Source organism: Alternaria incomplexa (genome assembly GCF_024043165.1).
Source record: "Alternaria incomplexa strain BMP 0042 chromosome Unknown scaffold_31, whole genome shotgun sequence".
NCBI lineage: Eukaryota > Fungi > Ascomycota > Dothideomycetes > Pleosporales > Pleosporaceae > Alternaria > Alternaria incomplexa.
The window spans coordinates 43,356-59,591 of NW_026249880.1; the positions used below are offsets into that span (position 1 = coordinate 43,356).

The following is a 16,236-nucleotide window of genomic DNA, read 5'->3' on the forward strand; positions in this document are numbered from 1 at the left end:
GCCAGTAAATGCAACAACCATCAACAAAACAAGACGCCGTCAATGCAATGCGAAACTATCTCAACAACAACAACAACAACAACAACAACTCTACAGGAGACCAATAGTCCTCTGCTTCATGGTCCTGACGTCGACATTTTGCCAGAAGCCAACACTGAAGAGAGTGATGCAGTAGACGCAGACAGCCGAGATAAGCATGTACCTCTGTGTCTGACCGTAGCTGAGGTTGATAGCATCGCGAGTCGGGCTGCCGACAGGGTAGCTGTCCTGAACGTTGAAGTCACCGTAAATAGCAGCGAAGTTGTCCATGGCGCTCTCAGGCAGGTTAGCCATCAGGCGGGCAGGGAAAACGCCGGTCCAGATAGCACCCGCAACAGTAGAGCCGATAGCGCTTCCAATCGAGATGATCATGGACTCTACGGCCAAGAGCGCAGGGAAGTCTTGTTGTTTAGAGACAGCCATCAAGGTGGTCTGCTCAGAGATAACCAAGATGCCACCACCGAAGGCAATAAAGATCATGCACATGACAATATAACCAATGTTCTCGTCCGGCTGGCGGAACTTGATCATGAGACCAACACCGAGCATAGTCAGCGGCACACCCAAGAACAGAGAGTAGATCTTGAGCTTTCCGTAGTATCGCAGTACAAGTCCGTAAACGATGGAGCAGAAGCAGCTGCCCATGGTGTAGATGTTGGCGATCCAAGTAGCGTGTACAGGGCTCTGGTCGAACAACACGACAAGAAGCGAGTAGAAGTATGAGTCCCAACAGTACCAGCCGATGTACAAAGAGCCGGCCATGGTGTAGGTGAAGATGACAGTTCGGTTCTTGAGCAGCGGCCATGGGATGAAGGTGACGGGTGCGCCGTACTTCTCCCACAGGCCGAATGCGACGACGAGGAGGGCGCCGAATACGAGGAAGCAGATGATCAGAGGAGATGCCCATTGCTTGGCCTGGTAGGAGTAGATGTTGAAGGCGAGGAGGAAGAGGGAGAGTCCAGCGGCGAGGAGCAGAAGACCGACGGCATCGAATTCGCGGAGGTAGTACTTCAGCGTTTGAGCAAAGTTACCGCGGCTGGGGCGGGCCGTGATGAGACCCTCTTTCTTCGCCTTGCCCTCGTAGATGATGAACAGAAGCATGAGCGGTGAGGTGACAATAGGCGCGATGATGGCGAAGATACCGAAAGTCCATCGCCAGCCAATGCCACCAGGGGCTGTGATGCTGTTGATGCCGTATCCGTAAATCCAGGTGGTGATGAGCCATGGAGAAGAAGCATATCCGATGAACAGGGCTCGGTTCCTCAACTTGGAAGTATCGGCGATGAAGACCGTGATGAAGAAGTCGATACTGTTGGAACCGACGTAGAAGAAGGTCTGCGCGGCGCAGTAGGCCTTGACGTTGTTGCAGCTCGCCATCAGGATGAGACCAAGGACGTAGATGGCTACACCTAGGCCGAGACCGAAAGGTCGGCCCCAGATGTTAAGGATCTTCGCATACGGGAGCTTCCAGATACCGCCGACGATGGAGGAGATGACGCTGGTCAGGGCGGTTAAGGAGTGCAGCTGGAAGTCACTGGTGACGTAGGGCGCGAGGGTGCTTGAGGTGCTGGATGCGTAGGCAGTGAAGAACTGGATGAACCACATGCTGTTGTCGTTAGTGTAGTTCTGGAGCGGTATGGAGGGAGTGATTTACGCAATGTACGCGAGGATCAGATCTCGCTTCTTCCATAGGAGCGAGGCAGCTTGCACATGCTGGACACCTGCCTCCGCGGTAGTGTCGACTTTGTTCAGTTCCTCATCCGATTCTCGACTCCTGGCCGACTCCCTCGGGCTGCCGACCTTCTCGTCAGGACGAGCAGCATCCATGCTGGTGTGGCCCTGGTAGGAAGCAGGCACGTCGGCAATGTCTTTCTCATTAGCATCGGCATTCTTGGTGTTGCTAGAGACCAATGCGCTGGTAGTCAATCCCTTGAAGGTGAAACCCATCTTAGCGGTAGGTGTAGAAGCACACCAAAAGAGAGGCTGTGATGGAAACGAGACGAAGAGATTGATAAGACAAGGTACCGCGTGAGCCTCAGGTTCATATACCGAAAACGCAGATCCACGCAGTTCCACCGCAGGCCCTTTCCGAGACGCGCCCGGTTACCGGCTCCTCGTCGCTGGGTGGGGAATTCCGTTCACGTTCACCATGAACAGGGAAATAGTCGTGAATATCACGCGCTCGCCCCCTGTTAGCATCATGTACCAAAGCTTGACTTTCCTGAATGCAGTTGGTTCCCCGGAATTAAGCCTCCCCAAGCACGGCCCAGACAGCCTCCAAAATCTTATCTCGATAATCAGCCGGCATCTCGGACCAATAGGAGCGAGCGGTGGCGTGACGCGTGGGTTATCAGATGAAAATTTTCGATCTAATCATTATCTGATCAAAACCCACAAGCCACGACGCCTGCCTGTACCACTCCACTGCTTGCCCTCTGCTCCGTCATGCCTTCGTAAAGCGGGGGTACCGAGGGAGATGATGCTACTTAGTCTGCGACTACGGACCTGCCGATGGTGCTCCCAATACTCGATAGCCGCCGGGCATGCGGTGGAGCTGGCTCGGGGTTTCTGCAGAATTTGCCTCATAGCTCGTACCGTGGTGGCGGCCTCAAAGATAGGAAAGAACCAAAGTGGAGGGAAGGAGCGGAAGAAAAGGTACAAACGGGTCACATCGAATTCGAGAAGCTTTTGCTTGCAGGCATATCGTTCCTACAGTCGCCTGCGTCCAATCGCATCCCATCGTCGTTGCTGCTATGAACGAAATCAAGGGTCTGGCAGGTTGGCGTAGGTGGGTTTGACGGTTGGGGTGCTCGTGCGAAAGACGTGCTAACGGCGGCTAATCCTTCATCCTCGGGTCCCGACAGCAGGAAAGGCTTTCTTGAGCGCAGATCCACCCATCCACCAACCTGGAAACCGAACGTGATGCTTTCCGTGTGATGCCGGGAAGCAGGAAGAGGAGGGCAATGGCGCGATCAGTTGTTGGGAGGTACGACTGCGAGTTCGATGCGCACGAGTCATGTCAGCGGCCGACAATCGGACATGCGCGCGTCACATACCTGTCAGCTGCATCACGTTGCGTACATCTCTGCGTCGACCTGCACACAACACAGCATGCTTCTCGTACGCCACAGCCAGGTGTCGCCAAACCCCGTTTCATTTGATCAAATATGCAGATCCGAAATCAGCTCATACTAAATCCGCTGAGTCTATGGTGACTGCACAGGGCCACTCCTCCAGCCTCTCTAATCTGATCGCATACGCCCCACGTTCCGTTAACTTTCCTTGTTTATCCTCTTCATCTGGATCAGTATTTGTGGCATCCTAGTGGATAAGAGAGTCTGCTAAACTCAGCCCCTTCTCACGCCTCTTGGCCAGCGTCTGTCTCGTTACTTCAAAGAAAGCATCGCGGAAGTCGTGACAACTGCCGATGGTCTGTGACCAGCCTTGAGTGGGACTGTGGTCAATGATCCTGTCGTCACCCCAATTGCGAACGATGATATCTTGGATCATTTGCTGTGGCTTCGAGATCGCGCCCGACAAGTGTTCCTTGCGAAAGGAGACCGTGTGTGTGAATAACGTTGACGCCAGTGGCTGGGAGAGCGGTCGGCCGAAGGCTTCGAGGAGACGCTTTATGGCGTAATTCTGGAAATTTTTCGCGCGTAAGCTGGCGCCTAGTTCCCAGCATGCGATGGCTGCCTTGATGCCCCAATCCAGTGGGTTTTCGGGTCCAAGGCCGCGGTGTGGAAGAGTAACGATTTGCAAGTCCTTGAAATCAAAGCCTTGTACCAGGCCTTGTTCCTCGCGATATTCCTGAGTGTACAACCACTGGACGAACAAGTCGAATACCTCGGGGTCATGTTCAGGACCGACATAGTAATCATAGATCAGCCCTTCCTCCCACTGAATGCCCTCGCACTCTGTTTCCATCAATGTTTTGTGAATTGACCATGATGTGTCCTTGTGAAAGCATTGGTGTCCGATAGTACTGATTCTTCCATCGCGCATACTACAACAGGTTAGCGGCCGCTATGAGCTGCTTTTGTTCCTCGGGCGGGAGCTTACCTTCTTGCGAATCTCTCGCTGTAAGCGCGATCCTCCAGCATCGCGGGAGCCCCGGCTCCAGTCGTCATTTCTTTTTGGGGACACTGATGAATTATGTCGATCGCGGGAGGTTCAGAGGAAGCGGAAGAACAGTCGAGACGTCCTGCTGCTATGAGGCGGCGCCAAGGCAGAAAGTGAGTTGCGAGGTGAGAGAGGGCCGCACGCTCACCTCCTCATTCACCGAGAGAATCTTCGGTCACCAATCATCGATAAAACCAAGAGCGCGCCTAAGAGCTTCGGCTTCAGATGACGATAGGGAGAGGGTCAGTTCGGGCTACACGTTCGTATGATAAAGGAAAGCGAATCTTGCGTACGATTCCGGGCGCCCGTTCATGCGTCAAGACGAACTCTAGTAACGCGATCATCAACTTCGCAATAGCTACAATACTATAAGCTCCCATAGAGATGAAGTCCGCAGCGTTCATATGTCTGAAATTGTGATGTTCGGACAAAAAGGCGAAACGCATCAAAATTGGTTGCCATGAATCGCCACAAACCGGACGTCTTCTGCAGCAACCGAAAGCTGTAACATTTTTCAACAGAGCACTTGTAGGCTGAGAATGCAGTACAATCCCTTGTTGGCAGACGTGTAAGGCTGTTGGACGCCTTCCAGGTGAACAGGTGAACACCTACCTGCAGGAAAAGGCAAGAGCAAATAATTTAGCTTTCTATATCACGTTATGAATCAACTAAATTCTGTCCTAACGCCAATGTAGACCATAAAGTGTTTCGGTTCTCCCCAAATGTAGTGGAAGAGAAGTCTAAAATTTGAGCGAGTACCTTGGATGGACTTAGGGCCACGCGCAGTACATGCATCTCGCCATCACTTCGTCTCACAAAGCTGCGCTTTGTGCGGCATCCGCAGAGAGTGCTATAAGACGTTAGCTTTCTTAGCAACCCAATGGCTCCTTGAACCGTCATTAGAATGTTTATGACCTCGCCACTATGTTGACGTTCCAGATCCTCGATTCTCCCTCGACACTTGGCCATAACCCGCGCAAAACTTCTTTATTCGAAAAGGCCCTTGACTGCAATTTGACAGCTTGTCACTCGCCGCCCGGCGTTCGCTTTCTTGACACTACGCCCAATTCAAGCCCTCAATCGATACTTGGCCCATAGCCACAACTTGCGCAAAAGAACGCTCTTGGATATTCTATCCACACTACTGTGGAGTATCTGGGCACAGTTGGGCCGCTAGACCCCACCCTTCCCTGTGACACGGTCTCAGCGGGCGGGACGCATAAAGTGCTCAAGGAAAGGATCACTGGTCGAGACCTGCAGAAGTAGTTTATTGCGGTATCAATAGTAGGGCCGAGAAGGCCTTGTATTTGGTTGCCACCATGGTTGTCATCCGGAAATGCGGGCGCTCCATCCCACGAAATCACACACGTGGATCATCTATACGGAGGATCTCCGATTGGTCGGATCTGTTATACATGGTCGCCCTGCAGCTGTTGCACTGGCAGGTGCGCTCTACACATCTCCGCGGCAAGAGCGATGTACGTGCCCTAGCGAATTTCGACGAGCTGTTGGGACATGTAACATCAAATCTTCAATTCGAAGAAAATGCTCACGCTCTTGGAAGAAAAAGGTTTAGAAGCAAGAAGAATTCATTCGCAATATCGCAATCATAGGGTATCTAATCGTCAAAGTTCGCCGCAACCAGCTCATGCTCCCCTCTACGCACAGCAACCTGTCGGCCCTGCCGCTTCGATAGAAGAGCGTCTTGTGTCCTTCTCATCGACCTGACCATATGGTATCCTGACCACCATCCAGTCGCACAGGAACTTGCCCAACACAGCACCCAGTATGATGGAGATGAAGATGTATCCGTTGAAGTGCATGACCAACAACATGATGATGTACGCAAGACCGAGAGTCAAGCCATGAATAGAAGCGCGAACAAGTTGTTGAAGTGCTGTAGCGCGGAAGGTAGCGTGTTGGAGACCGAGAGTCGAGGTGGGCCCGTCGCAGCAGTTGGTGGGTGTCGCAGCAGCTAGAGCCGCCCGTTGTGCGTTGAGTTGGCGCTGGAATTGACGGAGGAGTAAGGCATCATATTCGTGGCTGACTCTTCGCAGGAACTCGAGGCAGACGACTAAGAGAGCGGCGCCGATGCAGCTTGCGGCCATCATGCCGTTGTTGGTCACGTGCCATGATTCGGAGAGGAAGCAGGCATCTTCGACACGCCAATTCCACAGCATCTAGCGAGTATTAGTTATGATATCATATCGGTAAGAAATGGACTGCAAACCTCTGTCACGCAAGTGCTGTTGGGCTCCATGCCCGCCATTCCTGTCATTCCGTGCATGATGGCGATGGTGTTCTTAGGATGTGGAGTTTGGTTGGACAGTTATTGCGAAACGTGGAAGAGAACTGTCAAAATGATATAGCAGACGTCGGACCAGACCCTGCGACTGCAGATGCGACGCCATGATATGTAGGGACGAGATGCCGTCTCACAACAGTCTGGCCCGAGCAAGCAAGCCGGCAATCGCGCCGCGAATTATGGGGGAACTTGCTCAAACACACTCGCACTAGCCACTTTGATCGCCCCAAGAGAGCGGGAACCGCCCAAAGACCCGCCTAAGCGTCGCCGCCCACTTCTCGAAGCCTTGGCCCGTGTTTTTACGAAACGTGCTCACCACGTTTCCGGTGTGCAATACTCCGCCGGCGATAGGTCATATAGATATGCGGCGCACTCCACCTCGAGACATGCAGCACGCATCGCCTCTTCAATTCTTGCCTTGACCATGGCCGCTGACATGCTCGTCGCGCGTGCGCACATCCAGAACTACTCCGAGGCGAGCGCTGTCGAGCCGCATTGGGGCTACGCAGATCGCCTCGTACCCTGCACCAGCGACCCTGGCTCCTGCGAGTACCTCGACGTTGTCTATCGCAGTCATGACCTTGGCATGTACTACAGCGGCATCATATGGGCCACAATTGGCGCCATTCTGTTGGTGTGGGCTGTTGGCCGACACTTTGCGCGCTCACAACCATCCGGCGTGCAACTACCAAAAGAAGTAGGAGAAGGAATACCGCAGAGACGCAGCGCATTCGAAAGACTTCAACGGGCGATTCCATCATACGCACGACGATATCTTCTTCCTGATGCCGCGCGACCAATCTTCGGACGCGTGACCCGCACCCAGGTCTTGACCCTAATCGTCTTGACGGCTTACCTGACCGTATTCACCTTCATCGGCATCGTCTACAAGAAATGGGTTACGCCCGTCAAGAAGCTACCCGGCGTCTACAACACCCGTACCAGTCTCGGACCATGGTCTGACCGTATCGGTGTCATCGCATACGCCCTCACACCTCTCTCCGTTATGCTCTCGACACGCGAGTCCATCTTGTCGCTCGTCACTGGCCTGCCATACCAGAGCTTCAACTTCCTCCATCGCTGGTTGGGATACATCATCTTCGCCCAGTCCGCCCTTCACACCATCGGCTGGTGCGTCATCGAGATCCGTCTCTATCAGCCCCAGCCAACCGTCGCCGCGGAATGGATCGTGCAGGAGTACATGATCTGGGGGGTAGTCGCAATGCTTCTCCTGACTCTTCTTGTTCTGCTCTCGACTCCCTGGGGTATCCGTCTCACCGGCTACGAATTCTTCCGCAAGGCCCACTACGTCCTCGCAATGGTGTACATTGGAGCCTGCTGGGGACACTGGGCGCAGCTCAAGGTCTTCCTCCTCCCTGGACTTCTGGTCTGGTTCATCGACCGCGCTATCCGGCTTGCTAGATCAGCTCTGCTCCACTACAACTTCCTGCCCTCCAGACACATGGGCTTCCGTGCCGCTTCTGCAAACATTGCGCTTTTCAAGGACGAGGTCAACGGCGACGTTGTGCGTCTGGATTTCGACCACGCTCAAGATGCCTGGGCAGTCGGTCAGCACTTCTACCTCACATTCCCGGATAGCTCCATCTGGCAGTCCCACCCGTTTACACCAATTAGCCGCCCGGTTTACGGTGCTGACTCCCAGCGCCACTCGTATATTTTCCGCGCAAGGGGCGGAGAGACGAAGAAGATTGCCGACCTGTCCATGAAGCGCATTGCGAACATGTCAAGCCACCAAGAATCGCACGAGAGCCTAATGGCTGATGCCCGCCTCTCTGTCGTCATGACCGGACCTTACGGCGAGCGCACCATGCGTGGGCTCGCTGCCAACTCCAACATCCTCTGCATAGCTGGCGGCACCGGAATCGCTTACGTCCTTCCCGTACTCCTTGACCTCGCTTCCAGCCCACAGTCGCCCGACCGCCACATGACGCTCATCTGGAGCATACGCCGAAGGAGCGACATCGACTGGGTCGGCCCCGAACTCGCTACCCTCAAGCGCAAGTGCCGGAACCTACGAACCGGAATTCACATCTACGTCACCCGCGCCGCAGAAGAAGCCAACCTCGACCTCACAGTCTCCGAAAAGGCCGCGCCCAACGAGTGCTCCAAGGAGATCAACTCCGCCTCTGACTCTTCATCTGCCGACGCATCCTCTGCACTATCAGTTCATGGTGTCGCAAAGTCGGAGTTGGGCCTCAACCACATCCAAGCCAGGCCTGACCTAGATACCCTAGTGTCAGAGTTCGTTGTTGGTACTGTACGAGGAGGCACCGAGGTGTTCGCTTCGGGACCCGGTGGTATGATTAGCGATCTTAGGCGGATAGTCGCCAAGAACAACAAGGGTGGTGAGGTGTGGAAGGGAGACGATAGGTGGGATGTACGGTTGACGTGTGATGATCGATTAGAGTGGTAGTTTGCTTGACCTAGATACCCCGATTGCATTGCTTTCATGTTCAACATGTCTTCCTCTCGGGTGATGTTGTGACCTCTATTGTGCAACTTCAGCTGCGTCCTGACAAATTGCATGATGCGTAATATCAGTTGGAGAGTCGGCAGAAACTGATGGATTTCGGCGTTCCGGCTACCTGCTGACTAAAAAGGTGCGCTAGCGCCCGTTGTGACGTTTGCAGGTGTCCAGCCTGTCGCTCCAGACAGTGGCGTCTCCTTTTGTTACACAGACATTCTCATGTTACACAAGCATCTCAGCAAGCACCAAGTAACGCGCAATCCTCAGAGACCGAGGGATTATTAGAGTGGCGCCAGCCCGCTGCGAACTACACGGCGATAGGCCTTATCTCCGGACCCCACATCGTCACCACTTGGACCCTTGATCTGTCTCCGCTTTCCATCTTCGTTACCAACTGCTTTGAGCAATCTTACTCCGCGAGAGCAGTCATGATCGAACTCCTGGATCTCTGTTATGATGTTCTGATCGGGATTCTGGAAGAGATTGACCCCCATGATCTCGCGGCATGTGCGCAAACGTCCAGAGGCTTCAACCAATTCATCAAGGAGAACAAGCGACTTTACAAAACCCTGTACTTGAAGCACTTCGTATGAGATATCCTTTGCTCGCCCATGTATCATGGAGTCTAATAATGTGGCAGGACGACCCTCGACGCCGAAGACCGGCCGGTCCTGAGCCAGAATGGACTGGAGCGTTGCAGAGGGTGGTGAGATGTCAAAAGATCCTCGATTCTGCCAACAATGACCTCAAGGTATGTTTCCAGTTGTAACCAGCAGCTGAATTTGCTAAGAAGTATTAGAGAGAAGAGTTCACATTCGTCGCAACGTGCGTCGACGAGCTTATCGCTACGATGTCACTAGATGAAGATGGCGTGACTCACAATAAACGATTAGTGACCGACCAGTTCCAGCGTATCGCACAGAATCACGACGCTTTCATGTGCCGATCTTCCCTGTTCGACCGTGCCGGCACAGGAAAGCAGAGACCGGCCGGGGATGAAGAGAGTCGACAGCTGAGCGCAAAGTTGCACAGTCTATTCGGCTTCCCGCCATCCAACGCTGGAAGAAGAGATCTCTCAACAAACCCGTATGCCAGATCGCGTGTATACGACCTACGAAACTACACCGATAATAACGAGTGGGGTCCTTTCCGTGACGATGGCACCATGCGAGTGGATTGGGAGATGATCGAAAGCATTATGATTGTCATCGGCTATAACTCTTGCTACTGCACCCATACAGTATCGAATAAACTCCGGCCACCATGGTTCGCTCCACTTGATGGCGTGATCCCGGAAGACGCTCATCAGATGGGCGCCGCACGGAACTGTACAGCGTTGGTACAGCAACCGGACATTTCCCTCAACATGAAGGATCCATACGGAGTGGAAGGTATCTGGTCACGTGTAAGTCCTTGTTAGCCCGTTCTCTCAAACTCTCTCTAACGACATCTAGATTGTATGTTTCCTCGACTACAACGATCTGTACCACTACAACTTCAGTACCGAGGCCATGAAAGTTCCTTCCGACGAGCCTAGAGATGCGTTGAACACCGACGAAGCCATCAGACACATCATTATGGACTTGCGCATCACAGACGTCACAGCACCAGGGCCTTTCGACAACTCGAAACTACCTATCGTGAATTTCAGAGGAAAATCGAAGTCCGTAGATGCGCGATGGGATCCGAACGCTAACTCTGGTATTCGTGGTACTGTCAGTCTGACAGCGGAAGGAGAGGTTCGCTGGCAGACTATCTCGGTATTCCAAGGGTAAGTAGAAAGAAATATGCTGATGTATTGGGCAGAGTATTACTGACTTTGCGACAGCGGTGAGGAGCGATGGCGCAGCGATGGCATACAAGTTGGTGGGTTGCGCTGCCCCCGCGGTGTTGTGGGAACGTGGTTTGACAAGGACTTTGATGCGTAAGCAGTACTCATGTACAAACTGCTGTTAGATATGCGCTAACTTCGTACACGATTTAGTCATGGCCCAGCTGGACCGACAGCTTTCTGGAAAGTCAGTGAGAGACCTGTTGATTCTGCAGATGAAGACAGTGATTCCGAAGACAGCTTTTGGGATGCATCATGAGGGACTAGCTGAACTGAAGTACAATGGACCAGATCATAGCTTTCACATCTCAACATATCTCCACCTCAGCGTTGTTGCAAAACCATCCACATGCACTTCTTTCGTCTCCCCGGGTACTAGGTCAAACCCGTTATCACTAAGACGGCGTTCAGTGTCCTCCTCGAATACAAAGCCCTTGACTGGCTTCGCTGAAGAAACGAACACTGTCTTCTTATCTTCCGAGTAGCGCACATGTACGCCTGGATTATCGAAAGTGAGATATTTGATCGGCTCAGGCCAGGACACGTCGCCTGCGAGAAGCTGACCACCCTTGTATAATGACACTTGGATGACGAAAGGGTCGGCTCTTGATGTACGATAGGGACCACCTGGCTCTTGTGGGTCATCCACGTTGACGACTTGGCCAGTAAGTATTTCGGTTGTTCCATTCGCCGCAATGCGTATCTTCTTGCGCTCTTCAGTGCTGATGTCCTTTCCTGTGCCGATTGAGATGTAGCGTATCGCAACATCCACTTCGGCTTCCATCAGCGTTCCATTAGAGACCCAGAGATCGTATGCGACGTTCTGCCACAGCTTTTGCATGTCAATATGTCCGGTGTCGCGCTGCCACAGACCATCGGTCAGCCGCATAGTCCAACTCTTGTACTTGCGCTGTACACCAACGGTGATGGGCTGCATGGCGCGCTTGATAGCATAGTACGCTGGCTTCGGCACCTTATAGTAATCTACTACAGCCCATGACATCGTCGGCCAACAGTCGTTGAGCTGCCACACCAATGCACCACCACATTTGCGATCATCGGATGACCCCCATTGGCGGCGCCAGGACTTGTAAGCCCACGACATCGCATCTGCTTGCATGACCTGGGTGAGATGCGTATAGCCTTTCAGCAGGTACTGAACCCGGAAGTTCTCAGACACGTAGCTGATGAGACGTCGCTCATGACCAATGGCTTTATTGCGGAAGTCCATGGCCATCGAGCCAGGATGGAGGTCGTTCGGGTGATTGATGCACATCTCGAGTGTGGAAACATGAGGATATGCTTCCATGCCAAACTCGGATACGAAGCGGCCACCCATCTGTGGCAGTCGTTGGTAAGGCTCCATGGTACCGTGCCACATGTTCCACTGGTGGACATCGCCGATTGTAGGATCCACTCCTAGGACCGTCGACTTGCCATCACCGAAGGGTGAGCTGGGGTGGTAGGGTATATCTGTACATTCTTCTGCAACTACCTTTGGCAGAAGATGCTCGTAGATGTAGCGGGCTGGGAAGTCGGTCTTGAGCCAGGATTCCGGATCTTTGTCGTCAGGGTCATATTGTAGTTTGTATCGCTCGACGATCTGGTAGTCCTCGTTGTTCCCTGCCCACACCACTAGGCTGGGGTGGTTTCTCAGTCGTCTAACATTCTGTCTTGCTTCGATCTCCACACTTTTCAAGTACTCGGGGTAGGTTGGGTAGTTGGCACATGCGAACATGAAGTCTTGCCATATCAACACGCCAAATTCATCCGCGGCATCGTATAGCGCATCCGCTTCGTAGATACCGCCTCCCCACATTCTCAGCATGGTTTGATTACCGTCGGCTGCGAGCTTCACCCACTCGCGGTAGTCGTTTGGTTTCAGACGTGTAAGAAAAGAGTCAGCAGGTATCCAACACGAGCCTCCGCAAAAGATGTCTACATCGTTAATGCGGAAGTAGAAAGAAGTGCCGTGTGCGTCTGGCTCTTTGATCAGCTCGGTGTGGCGGAAGCCAAACTGCTGGGATATGAGGTGGATGGGATTCGGGACGCCCCGCACAATGGCCTCCGCTCTAATGGTGTAAAGACTTTGTTGCCCATAGCTTCGCGGCCACCAGAGCTCGATATCATCAATGGTGATGGTAGTTTCCAGGGGACTCTTGCGATCACCGATGGTAGTGCGACCACCGACGTCAATGTCTTCTCCGTCCTTCGAGATCATGAAAAGTATACCCGTGGTCTTACCCTCCCATTCGACACTCATCTTCAATTTTGCAGACTTCAGACCTTGCGACAGTTCGTACTGCACATTGAGGGCTGATAGGCGGCATTCCCACGTCTCAATCGATACTGGCTTCCAAGGTCCACATGTCATTAGGATAGGTCCCCAATCCCAACCCCAGTGGTACTGGGCTTTGCGAACAGGTCCTCGCGAGATCTCTGTCTGGTGTACGATGAAGCGATGTTCTGGATGCTGTTCCACCAACTTGAGACCCTTCTTGCGCGCTGACTCGAAGACGATTTCCAGTACGTTCTCCTCTAGCTGGAGCTTGCCCAATACATCGACCTGATGCTCGATGAACATGTTGTCAGACTCCAAAATCATCTCGTCGTTCAGGTAAACGGAAGCAAAGGTGTCGAGACCTTCGAACCGAAGAGTGGTGGCCGCGTTCGCCTTTCCATAGTCGGAAGGCGCAGCGAAGGTCGTGCGGTATGTCCATGTCTCATCTCCAACCCAGCGCACTGCTAGCTCATTGAGGTCATGAAAGGGGTCTGGGATTTTGTCGTGTTTGAGCAAGTCGCGATAGACTTCAGTTGGGGCATCGCAGGCTGGTAGATACTCGTTGGTAGAGGAGCGACCGCCCTGCTTGAACGTCCAACCCGTCGTTAGCGGCGATGAGGTATACGGAACAGGCGTCATCTTGTCCGTTAGTTGTAGACTAGCGATGAGCCTGACCGATGTGACAGCTAAATGATGGACGTTCGGTGGTTGTTCACCCGCGGGTAAACACATGCGGGGTACCTGCCCCTCAAGATGCTTGGGTGAAACGCTGATCAATGACTACGGAGCTTTCTTCGTCCAGCACAAGCGTAGGCACAACCATACTTACGGATGTACATCGGAGGTTGATGTATCCGACCGCGACGATGCGCCTGCGTTACATCCTCTCGCATCCACATCTTCCACAGACTCGCAGCGTTAGGTGGAAAGTACAGAGTTGGGTAAAAAGTACGAAGTTAGGTATAAAGTACAGGGTTAGGTAAAAACGAAAGGGTTGGGTAAAAACCACAGAGTTGGGTCAAAACGGCAGACTTGGGTAAAAACTACAGAGCTGGGTAAAAAGTGTAGTTAATCCTTAGGTAAATAGTGTGTGCTTTGTACCTAGGAAGAAAGCATAACATATACCCAAGTAGAAAGCACACCTTAATAGTTTATACCTAGGTAAAAAGCGCAGTTTATACCTAAGTAGAAAACGTAGTTTATACCTAAGTACAAAGCATAGTTTATACCTAAGTGGAAATCATAGTTTATACTTAAGTAGAAAGCATGTAGATTATACCTAGGTAAAAATCACATGGATTCTACCAAAACAAAAAGTATTTACCCAAGCGGAAACTCTAAGCGCTGTTCAGGATCTGGAAGCCTACAAGATCCGGCCCAAAACTGTCTCCGTACCCTCGGAACTCAATCATGTTCTCTGTACCTTCCACAAAGCCGTCGAGCTCTATCTGCAGTCGTAGACTCTCCTCCCAATCGCCACCAGAGAGAGGGAAGGCCCATCGCTTCGCCTCAGCACCATTGACTGCGATGGTCATGTTACGTGTGTTGTCGCCCCATTCCCATGCAGTGGTAAATGCATAGTGGTAGTTGACGAAGTCGATACCCATGAGGTTCTTGCCAGTGGACTGAGAGCTGACGTTGGCAAACATGACGCTGCTGGCGCGGCCGATGTACTCAATCTTCGAGCCAGTGGGAAGGCATGCACCGGACGCGCAGGAGAAGTTGTGTGCTGGTCCGGAAAGCGACGCATTAGCAACGGAATGGTACGAGCCGGAGGTGAGAGGGGCGGCTGCGACGATGTTGGATAGAACCCATAGTCGCAGCTCATGTCCGGCCAAGTCAGCCGTCTGGGCACCAGACCAAGTACCAAGATCTTTCGCAGCCCAGACATCGCGCGCATCAGCCGAAGCTATGCCCAGTGTTGCCAGATCAAAGTCTACGGCTTGGGAGTCGTTCTTCCAATTCGCGACTCCCAACACCTGCTTAGATCCCGAGAGTTTTCCCATCCAGATATCCCACTCGTTCTCAGTATCGCGACGGACCAACATGGCTTGCTGAGCAAGTGGGTCTTGATTGATGGCAATGACTTCCTTGTTCGAGAGGATGTCTAACGAGCTCTGACTAATACGTTCGGGATCGAGGGCGGCGCCGATGATGAGAGGAGACTTGTTGATAGCCCACATGCCAAAGTGGAAGCGCTCTTCCTCTTCAGAAAGGGCATTCAGGCCCACGCTAGACTTGTCAGTTGACGACTCCAGATACAGCTCATTCTACTTACGTCAGCATGTCCATGTCTGCAAATGCACCAGCAGTGGTATGCCTGAAGTATGGGACGACCTGATTGGTGATCCGCCAGATGCTGCGCCAGCCATTGTAGATGTCGTTGCTGATTCGCCAGGTGTTGCCAACCTCAGCAGCCCAGTCACCGACGTCAGTGCCAATTCCCCACTGGCAGACGTAGTAGTGTATGTCGCGGTCTACCGCATCTAATTCGGCCGCCATGTGTTGGAAACGTGCTGGTGATTGAGCTTCTGCGGAGCTAGAGTCGACCATCGTGGTGTTGGAAGTAGAGTAGCAGTTGTCGTACCTGCATAACGTTAGCAAGAGCGAAAGCGTATTGAGGAGGCTTGTGATCATACTTAAGGCTATCTCCGCCCCACTCAGCGAAACTCTCCGCATCTAGTTGTTCGTACCCCAGACTCGCAGGTAACGATTCTGACCCGCACTGTAGATACCCAGCGCCAGAGTAAAGACCAAAGTCCAGACCCAGGTCATGGAGATAATCTCCGAGTGCCTTGCCACCAGATGGGAAGAGGGTCTCATTCCATTGAAGTCTCCCCTCTTCATCTCGATCATGGGCGTTCCAGCCGCAGTCGACTGTCACGAAATTGTAGCCAGCGTTGCTAAGACCGAGGTCGATGAGGCCATGAGCACTCTCGTGAATCTTGTCCTCAGAGGGCAAGCAGTTCCAGGTGTTGTACGAGTTCCATCCCATAGGAGGTGTGGGTGATTTGACTGTTTTGGCTGCTGCTTGTAGGGCAAGGCATGCCGAGAGCAAGATTGTGGTAGCCATTGCGATGCGAGCTTGATGGTGAGAACTGCCAGTCTGCGCACTCGTTTTCAATCGCCCATCACGAGCTTATAATATCCGGTGGTCGCTGTGCTGCATA

General features: G+C 52.8%; 6 protein-coding genes across 6 annotated transcripts; 1 reads left to right on the top strand and 5 right to left on the bottom strand.

Moving 5' to 3' along the window:
• Window positions 1-90: 90 nt before the first annotated feature.
• Window positions 91-1,986, bottom strand: J4E90_010957 (uncharacterized protein; the record flags this gene model as incomplete). The annotated part of the gene is made up of 2 exons (XM_051440469.1): window positions 91-1,645; window positions 1,694-1,986. The coding sequence occupies 2 exons, from the start codon at window positions 1,984-1,986 to the stop codon at window positions 91-93; spliced, it is 1,848 nt and encodes a 615-aa protein (XP_051285671.1).
• Window positions 1,987-3,360: 1,374 nt separating this feature from the next.
• Window positions 3,361-4,044, bottom strand: J4E90_010958 (uncharacterized protein; the record flags this gene model as incomplete). The annotated part of the gene is made up of 1 exon (XM_051440470.1): window positions 3,361-4,044. The coding sequence occupies one exon, from the start codon at window positions 4,042-4,044 to the stop codon at window positions 3,361-3,363; it is 684 nt and encodes a 227-aa protein (XP_051285672.1).
• Window positions 4,045-5,819: 1,775 nt separating this feature from the next.
• On the bottom strand, window positions 5,820-6,448 carry J4E90_010959 (uncharacterized protein; the record flags this gene model as incomplete). Its single annotated transcript, XM_051440471.1, has 2 exons — window positions 5,820-6,341; window positions 6,392-6,448. 2 exons carry the CDS (start codon window positions 6,446-6,448, stop codon window positions 5,820-5,822), a joined length of 579 nt encoding a protein of 192 aa, XP_051285673.1.
• A 442-nt stretch (window positions 6,449-6,890) lies between these two features.
• J4E90_010960 (uncharacterized protein) lies at window positions 6,891-10,729 on the top strand (the record flags this gene model as incomplete). The annotated part of the gene is made up of 5 exons (XM_051440472.1): window positions 6,891-8,864; window positions 9,194-9,541; window positions 9,595-9,705; window positions 9,754-10,359; window positions 10,409-10,729. The coding sequence occupies 5 exons, from the start codon at window positions 6,891-6,893 to the stop codon at window positions 10,727-10,729; spliced, it is 3,360 nt and encodes a 1,119-aa protein (XP_051285674.1).
• A 357-nt stretch (window positions 10,730-11,086) lies between these two features.
• J4E90_010961 (uncharacterized protein) lies at window positions 11,087-13,705 on the bottom strand (the record flags this gene model as incomplete). The annotated part of the gene is made up of 1 exon (XM_051440473.1): window positions 11,087-13,705. One exon carries the CDS (start codon window positions 13,703-13,705, stop codon window positions 11,087-11,089), a length of 2,619 nt encoding a protein of 872 aa, XP_051285675.1.
• A 698-nt stretch (window positions 13,706-14,403) lies between these two features.
• J4E90_010962 (uncharacterized protein) lies at window positions 14,404-16,139 on the bottom strand (the record flags this gene model as incomplete). Its single annotated transcript, XM_051440474.1, has 3 exons — window positions 14,404-15,298; window positions 15,345-15,653; window positions 15,706-16,139. The coding sequence occupies 3 exons, from the start codon at window positions 16,137-16,139 to the stop codon at window positions 14,404-14,406; spliced, it is 1,638 nt and encodes a 545-aa protein (XP_051285676.1).
• Window positions 16,140-16,236: the final 97 nt, after the last annotated feature.